The sequence below is a fragment of the Mesitornis unicolor genome, unplaced genomic scaffold (genome assembly GCF_000695765.1).
Source record: "Mesitornis unicolor isolate BGI_N332 unplaced genomic scaffold, ASM69576v1 scaffold318, whole genome shotgun sequence".
Taxonomy (NCBI): Eukaryota; Metazoa; Chordata; class Aves; order Mesitornithiformes; family Mesitornithidae; genus Mesitornis; species Mesitornis unicolor.
Window position 1 is genome coordinate 1 of NW_010203606.1, and position 16,991 is coordinate 16,991.

Genomic DNA, 16,991 nt, shown 5'->3' on the forward strand with positions numbered 1-16,991 from the left:
AATACTAAAATAAAAATTATTAAAATAAAATTTATTATTAAAATAAAATACAATTATGAGCTGTGAAAGAGTCAATGAAAATCACAAATCTTCCTGCCACAGCAGGATATCTTTGTACCTTATATCCGAGTAGGCTTGTATCTTCTGAACTTTGATATCTGAATCCAAAACATTCAGCAATACGGCCAGCTGTCTCACCAGGGTGTCCTTCTGCTGTTCACTCAGCTGTCCCACTCCAACTTGCAGAATCAGCTCCACCAGACCACTCCTTTTGGGATCTGACAGAAGAAGATGCTGTTCATTCAAAGCCTAGCATATATTTCAGTACCAACTGAAGAAAATATGCAGCACTCAAAGGTTTTTATTAATACTCTGGTTTCCTGCAGAAGACCCATATCCCTTATAATCCAACCTTTTTGTGTTCTTTGAAAAGTGCTTAGCCTACATTTTCACATTCCCTCTGAAACAAGCCTGCTGAGTCCTAACATAGCAACCTAGCTAGGACTTGAAAGCAAGCACTTCAGTGTGTACTTCAGCTCAGCATTAATAAATTTCTGTGCAGAACAGCAATTTCTGTTCCCCTACATGCTGCCATCTTAAGGTCAGAAGTAAGCATTAGGTGAGCCTAATTCTTAAGCTCCCTGCTAGTTTTCTGCTACTGCCTACCACCCAGGAAAAGGGAGGCAAAGATGGACTGATGTGGCAGCATGTAACACTCTGCAAGTGAGTCTAAATGAGGATGGTCTATCTGAGAAATATCAAATATGTTTACCTTCACAAACTGAGGGTTCTGTTAAATAATACCTGAACTTCTAGAGTGCTTTGCAAACAATACAAGCTTCACAGCTATCCAATGAGAATCCCGAGCCAATTATTGTGACTATATTCAACAATAAAGTGAGGAACAGTAATAGCATCATTGCCCAAGAACCAAATCAGAAATCTCTGACAGATCCAAGGTTTCAGACTCATTTTCTGAAAACTCCTCCACTTATGCTTCCATCACAGAGCCATTTTTCCTGCATTTGAAAACAAGTCTATGTACAAGCAGTATCAAACCATGAAAAGACACTTCAAAAATCCCTGAAATACTTTTGAGATTTGTTTTTGTCCTTCAGGATGAAATGAGGAAAACAAGCATAAAAACACACTTTCAGCCATTAAACACACAATTGCAGCATTTGTACCTAAACTTAACGCTCAGCTCCCATCTCTTTCCATCCGCAAAAGTGATTAACAGGGAGAAAAAATGAAATTAAAACACACAATGAATAAAAAGCAACAAAACCCAAATGCAAATACTGACTAGGAAGTATGATTTTTATTTATTTATGCTTCCAGTAAGACAATGGTGTAATTGGTAGTTAAGAATCCTGACGTTGTTTTCTAACATGCTCAGGCCTATTGAGAGAACAAGAAGGTAGGAAGAGAGAGATCTGTTTGCTTTGTGTTTGGAGAGAATGTTGTTAACATTGAAATAATTAAGTGAAAAGGAGAATAAAGATGAGGTATTCACAACATAGCGATGACCTTTTAATTGTCATACCAGGCCGCACTTCAACAACTGCTGAATCAATATCCGAGTCTCCTTTAGCATCTGTCACTTTCAAGTGAAAAATATAGGTTCCTTCCACCAGATTAGTCAGCTGCAGCACTGCCTCATGGTCTGAGCCCTGGATCACATCCTGAAAAAAAAAAAAAAAAAGGTACTAGAATGATTATACCCAAAGAGAAAGTTGCAGATATGACTATTAGTCAGGTATCTGGTATGAGAGCGCAAATATTTGCTTCAGCTTTTGGGACAAATGTGACCTACCTGCAGCTTACAGCACAGTAATGCAAATTTGGAAGTGTCAGTTAATGAAGATGTCTGCAGTGTGGTTATTTTCATTAAAATAAACCCCAGATAGAAGAGCTGACATTCTTAAGTACTCATCTGCTTGAAAATCTGAGACAGTTACATCATTAATTCTCAATTTCACTCCAGTATCCTCAGTTCTGCTTTAACTTCCAAATTATTTCCTTTCCTTGGAGTCCATGTATTTCTACCTACCATCTGTACCAGCTATATTTAAGCTAAAACTGTTCAATTCTTCTTATACCCTCATGTGAATTGCTTCTAGAAGCTTTTTTTATAATTCTGCTGTTTCTCTTCTCCCAGTTCTTGCTGATTTGCCACTATCTTCCTGACTGCAAAGAGCTGTCCACAACACTTTGTGTGGGTAGGCAAAAAGAAGTTCTCACAGTTTTAGTAGCTGGCATAAACTTCAGTTTATCACGAGGTACTTCTGCTGTCTGCTCCCACTTGGAGAGCAGACTCCACTGCCCCAATGACCCAGGCTGGTCACCATGGTCTGCCAGGCAAGGTATCTAGTGCCAAACACTATTTCCATCTTAAACTGCAAGTTTTGCCTCATCTGGTACCAGAAACGATTCCTTAGTCTTTATTGGTACTTCTTGCTCTCTTGAGTCTTTCCGAACTAAATCCACACTGCTACAGTCCGCTTAGCTACCATATTCTATAGCTGTACTGACAGTATCATAAGCCCCTTGAACCAAAGCATTATAGAGAGCAGGGGAGACAAACCAGAAACAGACACAGTGTCCCACAGCACCTTATGAATCATACCTGCTTGCCCTGCTGCAGTGATGCTACATATATAACAAGGGCCAAATTTGACTTGCTACAATCTTCAAAAAACTTACCCCAGCTGCTGGGCTTTGACCATCTCGAATCCATAAATAGGACACAATCCCCTGGTCATCAGCAGACCTTGAGCCATCCAAGGTGACAGAGTTATTTGGAAGCACCAGAACGTGCTTCCCACCAGCATGTGCGCGGGGTGGACTGTTGTTTTCTAGCCATAAAAATAGTGGAGGAGAAGGATTTGCTTTCAAAACATGCAAAATGTGACATGCCACTGCCAATACACCTACACTTCAACTCTTTACCCGATGATTACAAGCAGTAACAACAGAATCTCATGTCAAAGGTACAGGGAAAGGATGAGCGGGTATACAGAATTTAGCTCCAGCATTATTACAACCTGACAAAAGCAGAGCTGCACCATGAGGAGAATACCAGTAAGAGATACCATCCAAAAATATCTTTTTCAAAAAGCATTGTGGGGTACTCTATTTACAGTCTCACAATAACTGAATTGTCAGATCTCCTCAGTCAAGCAAAAAAGATTTTCTGCCTACTTCATAACACAGTCCAGCATGAGATCACCATGCTGGGCTCTTCTCATCTTGAGAGTCACTTATTACCTAGTAGAAACTTGTGTAAGGTCTTGTATCTTTACAATGCCTGTACTTAGGCAAAGTGTAATCAAGAAACTTAAGAGTAATCCCAGTTCCTGAATGCTTTTTGCTTACTGCTAGCAGTGACTTTAAGGCGTGCATTGGGACTACGGTCAAAAATCACCAAAGAAACACGAATGTATTCTTTTTCAAGAAACCAGACATCACTGACTTATTTATAACACAACTGATAAGACAGAGCTCCAGGAAGTTCTGAGGCTAAGTGAAATAACTTGCTGGTCTGAATATTAGGTTGGACATAAATGATTCAATTTTGGGCAGATGTCTCCCGGGCATTGGCTATAACTGTTCTTTGAAACAGTATAGAGTTCTTTGATACAAGTGATCATCTTGTCTCTTCCAAATAAACCAGATGGTTAAACTTGGCTATTGGAACAGTAAATATTTTTAATATTGAGCCTGTGACTGTAATCAGTACATCCTGTGGCTACACTTCACAGCATGAATGAGACCATGAGACACAATTGGGCAGAGCTATTGCCTCGTGTTCATGACTAAATACCCAACTGACACTCTGAAACAGTTCAACCAATAATGCACATGGATAAAACCAAGCCCAGCTTCTTCTCCAAGATTCATCCATTCTGCAGTGATACCAAGTGAAAAATAAACAAAGCTGCACTGTTTTCAAGACAACTAGCAGCCAAGATTCTAACGCAACTCTACTATCATTTCATAACTGGTACAGCTACCATACTTGCAGAGCCAGAACGCACAGCTCCCCTCAAAAAACAAGGTATGCAACAGAAAGCCAAACTCTGGACCAAACAAGATTTGTGAGGTATTATGCCACCCTCTTTACAAAGATGCACAGGCCCATGGAGATTGCTAAAATCACTTCCTAAGGAACAACATGCGGTAAAAGATAGTTGGATTATCAACAGCTGTAAACTTGAGGATGCAACACAAGTTAAAACTATGGAATCTGTCAGGAATACCTGACAGTACCTCCATTAGAAAAGCAATTAAGCTGGTGAAGAGTCTAAGGGAACAGGTCTTATGAGGAGCAACTGAGGGAACTGGGGTTGTTTAGTCTGCAGAAAAGGAGACTGAGCGGAGACCTTACTGCCCTCTACAACCACCTGAAAGAAGGCTGTAGTGAGGCGAGTGTCTGTCTCTTCTCCCAAGTAGTAAGTGACAGAACAAGAGTAAACGGCCTCAAGTTGCTCCAGGGGAGGTTCAGATTGGATGTTAGGAAATATTTATTCACTGAAAGGGTTGTCCAGCATTGGAACAGGCTGCCCAGGGAAGAGGTGGAGTCACCATTCCTGCAGGGATGTGTAGATGTGGTGCTTAGGGCCATGGTTTAGTGGTGGACTTGGCAGTGTTAGGTTAACGGTTGGACTTGATGATCTCAAAAGTTTTTTCCAACCTAAATGATTCTATGATCTAGCACAATAAATAATATCCTAGAGTTTCTCCTACAGTATGCATGGGGAGGGGGGGAAGAGGAGGAGGGGAATAAAAATCAAAAACCACCACAGCAACTGTTTCTCTGTATCAAAAAACACAAAATAATTACAGGTCTTTTAATGTTAAGGTTTTAAGTGGAAATTATTATACTCTGAGACTTCTTGGATGTTACTAAAAACCCACAGTAAAATTGCTTTTTCTGCTTAAAGCTGAACTTTGAGAATAAAAAACATATCCTCTTAATGAAATAGACACACCATGGTCAAAACCAGTATTTTGGAGCATTGCTATTGCAACTAATTCTGCATATATTTAACTTTAAAAAGCCTGCAATAAGCAGCAAAGTTTATTTCTCCCAGTCACTCACAATATCACTTTCTTACAAAACATCAGTAACTTTTCATTAATTCCCCTGAATTATGACTACAAATCTACTATCCCTTTCTGTTCTAATTTCCTTTACCATCTGTCAGTGACTGAATTAACTGTCAAGCTGCCTACCATACCCTAAGAAGGATCAAGGCTTACCTTCCTTCACAGTAATGGATAGCACAGAGGCACTGCTTAAGCCCTGCTGATCTTTCACGGTCAGCCTGAAGCGATAGGTACCAACTTGAAGACCAGTCACAGTTGCTATTGCTTTGTCACCATTTTCCATCTGTATGGAGCTTGGCCCACTGAAACAACACAGAAAAGCAATTCTGCACAGCCAGCCAAATGGTTCTTTCAGCAGCACTGCTCATGTCACTTGCTTTTATGTCTATTGTAGTGCTACAACCGCTATAAGCACTGATGGTTAAAGAACTACATGAGACATGAGTTTAGCTCAGAAGATTCATAAATCCATTTTAAAAAGATCATTCTAAGCACCCAGCATCACACCCAGTTATTAAAAGAGTAGAAAATGCACCCCAGAAGTTCAACCACCCTTGCTGTACTATTTCATGGGAGGATGCAAACGCTGTTGCTGTAAGAGCCACTCACAACACGTACGGGTGCCAGCAAACCTCTTCCTGTACCACAGATATGACAGTTGCATGAACTAATACCATGTACTTTTATTAAGGATCAGTTAGTTTCACACATAAATACATAAACTTTTGTAAAAAAAATTCAATCATCATTCAGGAGTGCTTTAGGCACCTACTATTGAAAGCTCAGTGTAAATACTTTGTCAATTTACTTTATTATTCAACAAACAAGTGACTGAGAAATCCCAGTTCTAAGCACTGATGGGAAAACTTTGTATGCTACAGGAAGGCACACAAGCCTGTTAATTGCTTTTTAACAGGAGACATGGAAGCTCCTTTGATTCTCTCTTTTGCAGTGTAACATTTTGAGGTCTTCTGTTACAAACAGAGAGAGATTGCTAAGCCTTTCAAGTTGAACTTAAAATTTCTGTCCCTTACCCTACTACCACCTGGGTGGGAAGATCCTGAAAGCAGTTCTCGAACAGCGCATCACCCAACACAACTGCCTAACAGGCTCTGGCATCCAATCGCTTTCACTTTGTTGTTTATTTTACTGGAGGTAAGTAAAATATCTAGATACCTGATATTTTCCCAATGATAGAAGACAATGCCTTGGTCATCTTGGCTTTTGCTTCCATCCAGTGTAGTACTTTCTACCGGGAAGGTAAGTTCCTTGTCAGGGCCTGCCACTGCTACTGGAGGATTGTTATTTTCTGTAAAAATAACATTTAGTGTATGACATTTGCTAGGTAGTCACTAGCAAGGATTTCCAATCAGAGGGAAGATTTTACATGGAATATTATATTACAAATTTGATATATTCGCTCAGAGGTACAAATCACAAGTATAACGTGCACAAGCCAGCAAAAAATACTAGGTGGGAGAGACCAGCTCTGCAACAAGCCAAATCCCACAGCAAGTACTTCCCTTTTTCACAGTCATATCTGAAGGCACAGTCACACTGCAAAAATTTTGCAGCACGCTCAATGCATTTTATGAAATGTTTTAGGACAAGAGTGGTGGGGGATTCTCCTGGTTCCACCACTGCATCCCTTTCAAACCCAGCTACATGAATATGCTTCTTTGCCCTTAAAGATGATACTGGCCCAGGTTTTCTGCTGCTCAAGGCCAACACGATGCCACAAAGCTAATGCTAATTTAGAGGCTTTGAGGATTTAGTGCAGAAATACTCAATCTATTATTCTGTTTTCAACCTCTGCTTTTGTGGCACGGTAAAACTGGCAACACTACTATTTTCCTGGGTATTTATTTACCCTTAGACCTGACTTCAGCAATAGCATGTTTCTAGTTACACACTGTAACATGGCTAAAAGGCACCACTACACACTGTACTTCCCAATTCACATTCTTGATTTCTGCAGTAAATGCCTGCTGTAATGTTTTCCCAGAAGGGGTTATCTACAAAAAGATGTGTAACAAGCAACAACAGGAAGATAAAATGTTGCCCCATGGTGGAAAGTGAGACCTTCAGTTGAGCAGAAAAGGCCACTTTGGATGTAATAGGCAAACACATCACAAAAAAAATTGGGTCGGCTGAAAAGTAATTCAGCTTTTTTGGTTTTTTTTGTTTGTTTTTTTTTTAATAGATGGACATACATGTCTTGACATGCAACTAACTTCACTTTAAAACACAAATTCATTATGTAACTTGACAGCTGACAGTTCAAGCTTGTTTTAGAAAAAGAAAGTGCATTATTTTGTTAACAATTAATTATTTGGCATCTATTTCAAAACGGAAAAATCAAAACTAACATTTTCATCATATTTTGCTGTATTACTTCCAAAAAGGAAAAAACGTACACTCAGGAATGCAAATCAAAGTTGAAAATGACAAAATAAAGGCACTGATCGAATTCAATCAGTGTTTAATGACACTATAAGACTGCTGAAAATCTTAACATATCAAAATTGAGCATTGAAAACCATTTAAAACAACTTGGATGCATTAGGAAGCTTGATATTTGGGTACCACAGGAGCTCAAAGAAATTAATCTCACTAAGCACGTTGACATCTCCCACTCTCTCTTGAAACATAAGGAAAACAATCCATTTTTGAAATGTGTGATAACAGGCGATGAAAAATGGTTCATCTACAACAATGATGAACAAAAAAGATCATGGAGCAAGCGTGATGAACCAGCTCCAAGCACCTCAAAAGCAGATATTCACCCAAGGAAGGTGATGCTGTCAGTGGGGCGGGATTTCAGAGCTATTGTGTATTTTGCATTGCTTCCAAGATCCAAACCATTAATTTGGATGTATGCTGTCATTAACCGGATAAATTCAATGATGCCATCAAACAGAAGTGTCCAGAATTTGTGAACTGCAGAGGTGTTGTGTTTCTCCATGATAACGCTAGACCACACGCAAGTTTGGTCACGCATCAGAAAATGCTGCAGCTTGGATGGGATGTGTTACCACATCCATGGTATTCTCCAGACCTGGCACCATCAGACTGCCACTTGTTTGATTCTTTATAAAATGCCTTGAATGGTAAAACCTTCACTGTCAATGAAGATATAAAATTGTTCTTGGAACTGTTTTTTGTGAAAAAGGTAAGAACTTTTTTGAGCGCAGAATCATGAAGCTGCAGTTGAAGACACCAAAAGAAAACTGAACAAAATGGACATATTGTTTAATAACGTTTTTGTTTTCTATAAGACGTCTCCTAGTAAAAAATGCAATTACTTTTTGGCCAACTCAATAGTGTCTCATGAGACCTAGACCATTTCATCACTCAGCTTCCAAATCAAAAGAAACGTGTGAAAGATGCACCTTTTCTCTAGAAAGTGCAATACAATTCTAGAGAGAACTCAAATCACACAATTATTCTTGAAGGAAAACTGCAAAACAGTAAGAGAACTAAGCAAAGCATTGACTGATGCTCTGAACAGCTTTGCAAAACAGACTTTGTAGGGTATTAAACTCAAGAGCTACATTTCAACTTTTAGAAGTATACTCAAACACATCTCTGTGCAGGTTGCCTCAAGTAATCAGGCTGGTGGGAGCCCTCAGGATCACCACCTGGACTTTCTATGGTTCTACACTTCTTTTAACCATTTGCTTCAACAAAAAAAAAAAATGGAGGTGGAAGAGTCCTTGATGCAGGGACACCCAACATTCAGACTGCCATCTCAGTGGTGCAATGCGGGGAGATGAGGCGTTCGAGGACAGTGCTGGCCCAGCCTTGAGGGACCCAGACGTGCCTGCAGCTGACTTACCAGGCTGTACGATCAGTGTGACCTCAGCTGTGGATCGCTGCCTTGCAGAGTCTGTGACAGTCAGCTGAAACGTATAATCTCCTTCCTGCATTGCAGATAACTGGAGGTACGGTGTCCGCACTCCCTACGTAGCATTTATAAAGACAGAAAGCACGAGATAAAACAGAAATGCTTATGGATTATGAAAGGTCTTAGAGAGCAAATGTGAAGAAAAAATAAAATGTTTAAATTCATAAGTACACAGTGTCTGACCAAGCAGTTTCAGCATCTTGTAGACAGAGAGGAGACTGAAAATTTGATGCACAGACAAATGTAATGTATAGACTATTGCAACTGTCTCTACCAACGCAGAAAAATATCTATAGACAATAAACCTTAATTTCTTATGTTGGTGTAATTGCTGCATTGTATCTGAACAACAATAGTTGTTAAACACATGGGACATTAACTTCCTCAATTAGGAAATGAAACACTAATGGAAATTACTAGAGCTTATTCCATTTCCTTTGAGATCTTTTAAAAACAAACATTATTACATTTAATGCAATGTTAATAAAAATTGCACAGCTTGACTTGATCTTAGCCAGATAGGCTTACAGAAAAAACATATTAAACAAGACAACTCTGTCCTGAGCGTATTCTTCCAGCAGTATTAGTTGATAGCTATATAAGGTCATAAAATGACTGGACCCAATTATAGGTCCTTTTGCTAATAAAATTAACATTTGTGGCAACTCTGACATAAGGAATAAGCAAATCACAATGCAATTAGAGGTTTTTTTGTTTGGTGGGGTTTTGGGTTATTTTAATAAAGATGATGAGAACTAAGGGACTTGACAAAAGATTAACTAACCAGCAGAGGTACTTGGTACATTGCACTCTAACCACGGATACCATGAAACACACCTGAGACCAGCATCCTCAGCTTTAGGGACATGAAAAAAGATTACTGTGCCCTTGAAAAGAAACTGTAAAATGCTCTTGTATTTCCACAAATAGACATACCTGCATTGCTACAACCTTGCCTTTGCTTTTGGGACTGAGTGACCACTCATAGCTAACAATTTCATGGTCATCGCTGCTCTGGTTTCCATTCAGCGTGATGAAGTTCTGGGGCAAGGTGACTGCCTGATTAGGTCCTGCATTGGCAATAGGTGGGTAATCCACTGGTTTGCTGACAGTCAGAGATGCAATGGTGGAGTTGGCTGCTCCATCTGAATCAATCACCGTGAGTCTACAACAGGAAAAATAATATTGGAAGTCTGTCAAGATGGACTTCTGCCAAGTCCCAAGTTCAAAGGTTAACTTTTTCTGGCACTTCTTTCAAACATATAAAACCTAAAACAGAGCTACTGATTAGATTATAGGAACTTCTGCTTCAGAAACACATAACCCTCAACGAAGGTAGGAAAGAAATTCAGAAAATTGTTTTCAAACACAACTTTTAACCTTTAAAACAAACAAACAAAAAGTCTAAATATTCTGGATCCCAGGTGAAACCTGGGATCAGGGTTTCAGACCCTGCAGTCTTCATAACTTTCAAAGAGATTTCACTGCAAATTATTTAAAAAGTTTACTCAGTAAAAACCAGTTTTCTTTCATCAGCTATAGTGGGACAGTTTCTGTTAACACCTACATTCAAAAACTATTCTGGATGTTCAGAAAGCTCTGTTTATAGCACAGCAGCAGTTCCTAACTTCTTATTCATGCTATTACTAATTTTAACAGAGCTTACCATCAGCTCAGATTTTTGAAACTGTCAAGTCACAAAACTCAAAGTACAGGCTTTAAAAAAGCCAACACTGCTGCCTCTCAGAAACACAATAACAAATCATCTGAAAATGAGACTGCTGCAGACACATGGAAGTGACAAAAGACTGCCCTGCCCTCTGCAATGTGGTGACTGAATGCATCTCTAATTCACCTGCTGTAAAAACTACATACAGCTGACCACATGGACAGGAACCACTCCTGAAGACTTTCCCAAGTGGGAACAAATCTAGTGCTCACTAATTCTGGCATTAGGGAATGCATACTTTTGCAGTGGGTGCACATCCACGTGTGCCAGGAGCACTGGATTTTGCTGACCAGCTAATTTCCAGTAAGCCTGAACACACTGCTCTATGTCCAAGTACCCCAGGCCTTCCCCAAAGATGCACAGATAGAGCAAGTGATTTCTTAATTCCCTAGGGTCTAGAACACACTTGGAGCATTGCTTGTAAGCAAGCTTTGTCCTTTTTAGTATTCAGAAAAATCATATGCTTATTTATGCAGCTGTACAATATTAAACAATTCCAGCAAAGAACACAGAATGAAAGTTGAAGCTGTGCAATTTCTGGAGAACCTTATGCAAAGCCTCACATTTAATATATTCTGATGATGATACACTAATACATAATATATTGACTGGTAGGCTGCTACCTGCTGGTAGCCAAATAACCCAGGCTGGGTCAGTGGGAAGTCTGCCTCTGTGCAGACTAGGCTTTAAGTTTAAAAGTTAAGAAAATGAACTCTGATTTTAATTTAAATGCCCAGAACCACAAACATTGCTTCTATTGTCTGCATAAAATCCAGCTTCAGCATGGAGGAAATAAATGGAGGAAAACAGTAGCAAGGCAAAGACTTTTACGAAGAACAGAATGACTCTTATTAAAATCAGCATAAAACAATGCCTTGCAAGGATCAGCCTCCCAATATTATCCTGTCTGCCACCACCCTTCAGGGGATGACTTTCACAGCCTGACTGCAGAGTTTCATCTCAGGACACCTGCCAACATCTAAGCTGGAAAAAAAGTAATAAAAATGTTCTGTCACGATTATTACTGCTGGTAGTGGGAAGGATTTAATTTCTGATACCTTGTTTTGCATGACTTTGTGCTGTAAAGTATCGCTACACCGGCATCATAAAATCACTGCAAACACTTTTTAATAAAGCTACATCTCTCCACTGTGCACAATGAAGGGTAAAAGCACACAGAAAAATAATGAAGTTTTTTTGTTTGAGTAGGTAAATGGGAGAACAAAGAGAAACAAACATTTAGCTGACATCACAGAAATACTTAAAACCCCAAAGAAAAGCATCTGTTCAGGTACCTGAAAGTGTAGTTTCCAGGAACAAGGTTAGACAAGTGCAAGACAGGAGTGTCAGCAGATGCCTTCTGCTCTCGCAAAGGACCTTTAATTTCCTCCCAGTGGTAACTCACTATCTTCATATCATCTATACTTTCTACGTTCATTAAAGAAAAACATATCAGTTTCTTGTAGCAATTGCTGGAATGCATAGTAAAGTCTTTCATGCACTGATCCCTAACTGGTTCTTTACAATTATTTTGTCAAGCATATTCAAACAGGGTTCATGTACACAGCTGTAACACCACAAATTCCAAGTTACACTTGGCATGGTTTATGTAAATAAAATAAAAAAACAAAACCAAAAATTCTTCACACACAAAAATAAAAATCAGTCTCAGACTCTGCACATTTCAACTTGTCTGCTCGCAATAATTATGAATGAAACTAGGACATCTCCCTGGAAGTGTCCAAGTACGTCCCCTCCCTGGAAGTGTTCAAGGCCAGGCTGGACAGGGCTTTGAGCAACTTGGTCTAGTGGGAGGTGGCCCTGCCCATGGCAGGGGGTTGGACTGGATGATCTTTAAGGTCCCTTCCAACCCAAACCATTCTATGATCTCACCATACCCTGCACGACCAACTGTCATGGCCTCAGCTGTAGTGGCACAGAGGTGTGCTGGGGCAGGACAGGAAGAAGCTGCAAAAGTAGTTGCTGTTTGGGTGCAGCAGCCTTTGACACACTGCATCTCAATCCCCAAGTGGAAGGCTGCATTTTATCACTTTTTTATTTACTAAAATGATTTACAACTAAACTCAAATCCTCGGAAGAAATCATGACTCAGGAAACTTCTGTGCAGAGTGAGAAGAAGGAATTTCACTTGCAGTTGGCAAACAATAATGCTGTAACTGTATATTTAAAATATAGGATATAAGCACAGGGTGGTCCAGTACATACGACTGCCATCAATGAATGTAGATGTTGTAGGCAAAGAAACTTCTTGTACTTTGGGTGAGGCAACGGCAACAGGAGGCTGGTTAACTCTAACTGCTGTGAGAAAGATGGGAGAGAAAAAAACACAAAGAAAAGGTAGTAAAAGCCTAGGTAAAACTAATCTGTTAACTCTACAGATCAATAGTCCCCAGTGATTTAAATCTAGGATTGACAGCCCTGCAGCATCTGCTGCCCTTTTTGGACAAGGGAAAGAAAAGGTTACTGAAGAGCAGCACGCTGACACAGCAGTCTTCTGCTGCGGCCACTTTTCATAGTTTAGATCAGACCTATGCACTGTAGCTTGCAGCTACAACTGGTTCAGCACCTAATTGCTATTCCGAGCTGTACTGGAGAAGGGGACCATAAAAGGTGGCATGATGCTATCTCAGACCTTGCCTGAGGAGGGTACAAGACCAGAGAGCACTCACAGTGAACAAGATCCTTAACTCTACTTCCTTAAAATGCCTTATACACGTCAAGATACGAAACATCTCTGCATGACTGGACTATCAGATATCCTTGACAGACTATTAAAAAAGCATGTTGTACAACTACTTGAAGAAATTAATTTCATTATTTTAGCCAACTAATTTACCTGGTTTGACTGTGACATTTACAAAACCTTCACCAAAGGCATTTTCACCAGAAACTGCTACTTTGAAGGCATAAAGTCCCACCGATAACTGAGACAAACACAGAACAAATCTGGTTACATGTCAAATTACACAAAAGTAGTATGTATAAATCTGCCAATCATATTGGAAACTGAGAAAAATCTGGATATCGGAAATCTAGAGCTCCTTTTATAAACACATGCACGAAAGGCCAGAAGTCACTGCCCAGCAGTGGGGAATACAAAGCAAACATTTAGGAATTTTTACTCTAGCTTAGAAAATTGTTAGAGCACTTTAAAAAAAGATACTTCTAATCTAGCAAAGATTTGGTGACACATGCAAGCGAAGAGACTGTGGCAGTCATTCAAACTCTTTGAATCAATGTGCCCTTCCCCACAGGGAAGATTCCTGTGAAAGAACCCCACAAACACAATGAGTCTGAGCTCACTTACATGAGAGAGCTTCAAGGTCTGGCTGTGCCTGCGCTCCATTTCACCACCATAGTCTGCAGGGTGACTGATTAAGTTCCACTCATAAGTGTAGGCTGTTTCTAAGAGCAATAACACAGCATAAGAGTAATCAGCTTTGCCTTCAAGATAAGCCCAGGAAACAAAGACATCAAGTTCACAAGCTGTCAGATAAAATGCTACAGTAGGAAATCACGGTAGCCACTGTTTAAGCCTGAAAAATCTTCCACAGTGTGTTGTAACTTGGTAAAGCAGCAAAGATGTAATGGACTTCACAAATAATTGACTTCTTCATAAAAACCAGCTTCACATGAAGTGAATACATCTTACATAGCTACCTATGAAATACGTGTTCTTTGCTGCTGCAATTAGGAAGCTGGTAGTTTTAAGGTAAAAGTTGCATTCAGAACCTACTTTCAAAGATGGTTTTATCCTGAGGTGCAGATGTTCACATAACTCAGGACTTGTCTACATTTACAGGCAGTAGTATGTGCATCTCCTTGTATGCCAAGGCCATTCAACTCACCTGTAGGCGGTGGCGGGACAACAAAGGCATTCAGTTCAACCTCATTTTTGGGCAACATCACTTGTATGTTATCTCCAGCAGACACAAGAAGTTCTTTTGTATCTAAGACAGAACGAGTACATTATGTTTTAACAGATAGGAGGGATGTATATTTACTATCTTCAAATATTATTTGTAAGGGATTCAAAAAAATTTGACAAACACTCTACAGTGATTAAACACAGATAATTTTTAAAAAATCCTCAATACATAATCAAATAATCTATTATGACTATGGGTCCAAGTGCAGGAATTAAAAAATAAACAATTACAGAAGACAAAAAAATGCCATCTGCACCAGAACAAACTTCAGTAAATAAAGTACTATAGTCCATACTAGAACTCTAATATCACATCGTCTTTTACCAAGAAGCACTACTACTATGTCTGTGTGGCACTTGAGGCACGCCTCAATGTCCAGCTCAGTTCCTCTTTTAAAAATTCCACTTGTATAGCAGGGCAAAGGTGTTATTTCATAGCTGAACTACACATTCAATCTATTTGCCATCCAGGAACACCTTCCCAGTTCTCATGTGTGAGAATTCTTCCCTCTTCCAAAAATGCCTAAGTCCACAAATCCAGTCCTCAACAGAAATGTACCAAAGCATGACTTCAGGAAGGGTTCCCACAGATCCTGTATTTCAAAGGTTTTAAATTTCTTACTTTTAATATTGAGAACCCACAAAACAAAAGGTTCTCCAATGGCAACATTCACTAGTGTCTAAACATCCAACTTACAAACTCTGAACAGACGAGCAAGAGGCTACTCAGCAGTAGCAGCTGACAGGTCTAAAAATGGATTAAGTGCAGAGGCCACATAGACAGCACACTGTCTGCCACTGCTACTTAAATGCACCCAAGGCTCCATAATTGCTCAAGGGAGGTGCCCCAGTAACCAGTGGAGTGGAGGTTTGTACTTTGACCTCACGGGATGAGAATAAAATGGCTAGCTGAGGGTGGTGACCAAAGGAGAGAAGGGACTGTCTTCAAGACTTCTGAGACAGCAGGTCTGAGAACACACAAACTTGAGGCAATCCTTGCACAAAGCAGTACTTACAGTAAGATTCATCACAACCTTCGCTTCAGCTTCTTCTTCCAAGCTCCTTTTTGAGTCCTCTTCAACCTCCTCCTGTGAAGGAGGAGGAGGAGCTGCCTAGTCAACACTCAATGGTAATTATGATCCATTGCCTTGGAGAGCAATCTCTTGTAGCTCATCTCTTCCTGTTACCTCCTACCGCTATCCTGGCTGGCAGGTCACAGTTTGGCAGAGGATGACAAGAATGTCCCAAATCAGACTTGCTCTACCAGGAAGCAAAGGCCTTAGCTCTCCATACCCCTCAGTACATCAGGAGTGCAGAACACCACACACCTGTGCTTCTCTCCTCCTTGTGGCCCTTCTAACTCTGTCAGGTTGCACAAGGAGGTGGGGAAAACTCCCCAGGATAAAGGAGATACTCCAACATACACACAGAATTTAACACAACTACAGAGGACACAATGGTTAAACATGTCCTATTCAAAATAAAAACTTCTGCTCTGCAGCTGGAAGTCTGATAAGCTTCCTTACAGCTTTGAAATTGGAGCAAATCTTTTTTTTTTTTTCCCCTCCTCTGAGAATGAAGAGGCCACCTTCTCCCCTACTAAGGACTAGGCTCCTCCCCTACCAATACTGAGCTTCCTCAGGTCCCACCTTTGTTGCTGACAACTATATGTAGTGGGAATCCTACTGAAGGGGAAGTAATGTTCTGAAGAGTCCCACAGAAATAACAGTATGGCTAGAAGAGACTATTCTGAAACTCCAGAAAGCTTCAGGTATTTCTCAGCAAGTATAAAAATTAACCCATTTTAAAAAGGCTCTTAGTATCTTGCTTTTTATTTTGCTCTATTTACTTGAGTTATAATTTCCCATTAATTATGGACTTGGTCAGAGTTCTGCCTCAGAAGTAAGCAGCTAAGGGGTCTGGAGTTTACAGTGGTAGTGTAGGCCCACAGGCTAAAAATGGGACGATGTTACATTTGGATAAAGTGTGAGCTCATACCTAACAACAGGTTGGAAGCCTGACGGGGTGAAGCCATCCTCACTCACTGTCCAACCCACAGGTACCCCTCAGACCTCCAGCTCTGTTGAAACATTACCTGCTTTAGCAGCAGTAGCAGGTGGTGTGAACTGCTGCATGGGCTCAGATGGCACAGTATTAGTGGGAAGCAGCATGATCCCACCTTCAGTGAAGTTCTCTGAAGACATTGTGGCAGTCTGGGTTTGCTCTGACACACCTGGGGGGAAATCCAGTTTCTCTGACGAAGGGGAGGGTGTAGCAGCCTGAAAAATTAATTA

At 40.2% G+C, this 16,991-nt stretch overlaps 1 protein-coding gene across 1 annotated transcript in view; it reads right to left on the bottom strand.

Moving 5' to 3' along the window:
- Positions 1–118: 118 nt before the first annotated feature.
- The window catches only part of KIAA0319 (KIAA0319 ortholog), a gene marked incomplete at its 3' end in the record, with an annotated part of 31,789 nt that continues 14,916 nt past the window's right edge, over positions 119–16,991 (bottom strand). The window contains exons 3-15 of the mRNA XM_010190745.1: positions 16,793–16,976; positions 14,618–14,719; positions 14,077–14,174; positions 13,606–13,693; positions 12,975–13,067; positions 12,044–12,176; positions 9,956–10,184; positions 8,951–9,074; positions 6,289–6,421; positions 5,266–5,414; positions 2,707–2,858; positions 1,547–1,685; positions 119–278 (exon numbers count right to left, since the gene is read on the bottom strand). Of these exons, the coding sequence (XP_010189047.1) occupies positions 119–278; positions 1,547–1,685; positions 2,707–2,858; positions 5,266–5,414; positions 6,289–6,421; positions 8,951–9,074; positions 9,956–10,184; positions 12,044–12,176; positions 12,975–13,067; positions 13,606–13,693; positions 14,077–14,174; positions 14,618–14,719; positions 16,793–16,976 (1,784 nt within the window). The remainder of the gene's footprint in view (positions 279–1,546; positions 1,686–2,706; positions 2,859–5,265; positions 5,415–6,288; positions 6,422–8,950; positions 9,075–9,955; positions 10,185–12,043; positions 12,177–12,974; positions 13,068–13,605; positions 13,694–14,076; positions 14,175–14,617; positions 14,720–16,792; positions 16,977–16,991) is intronic.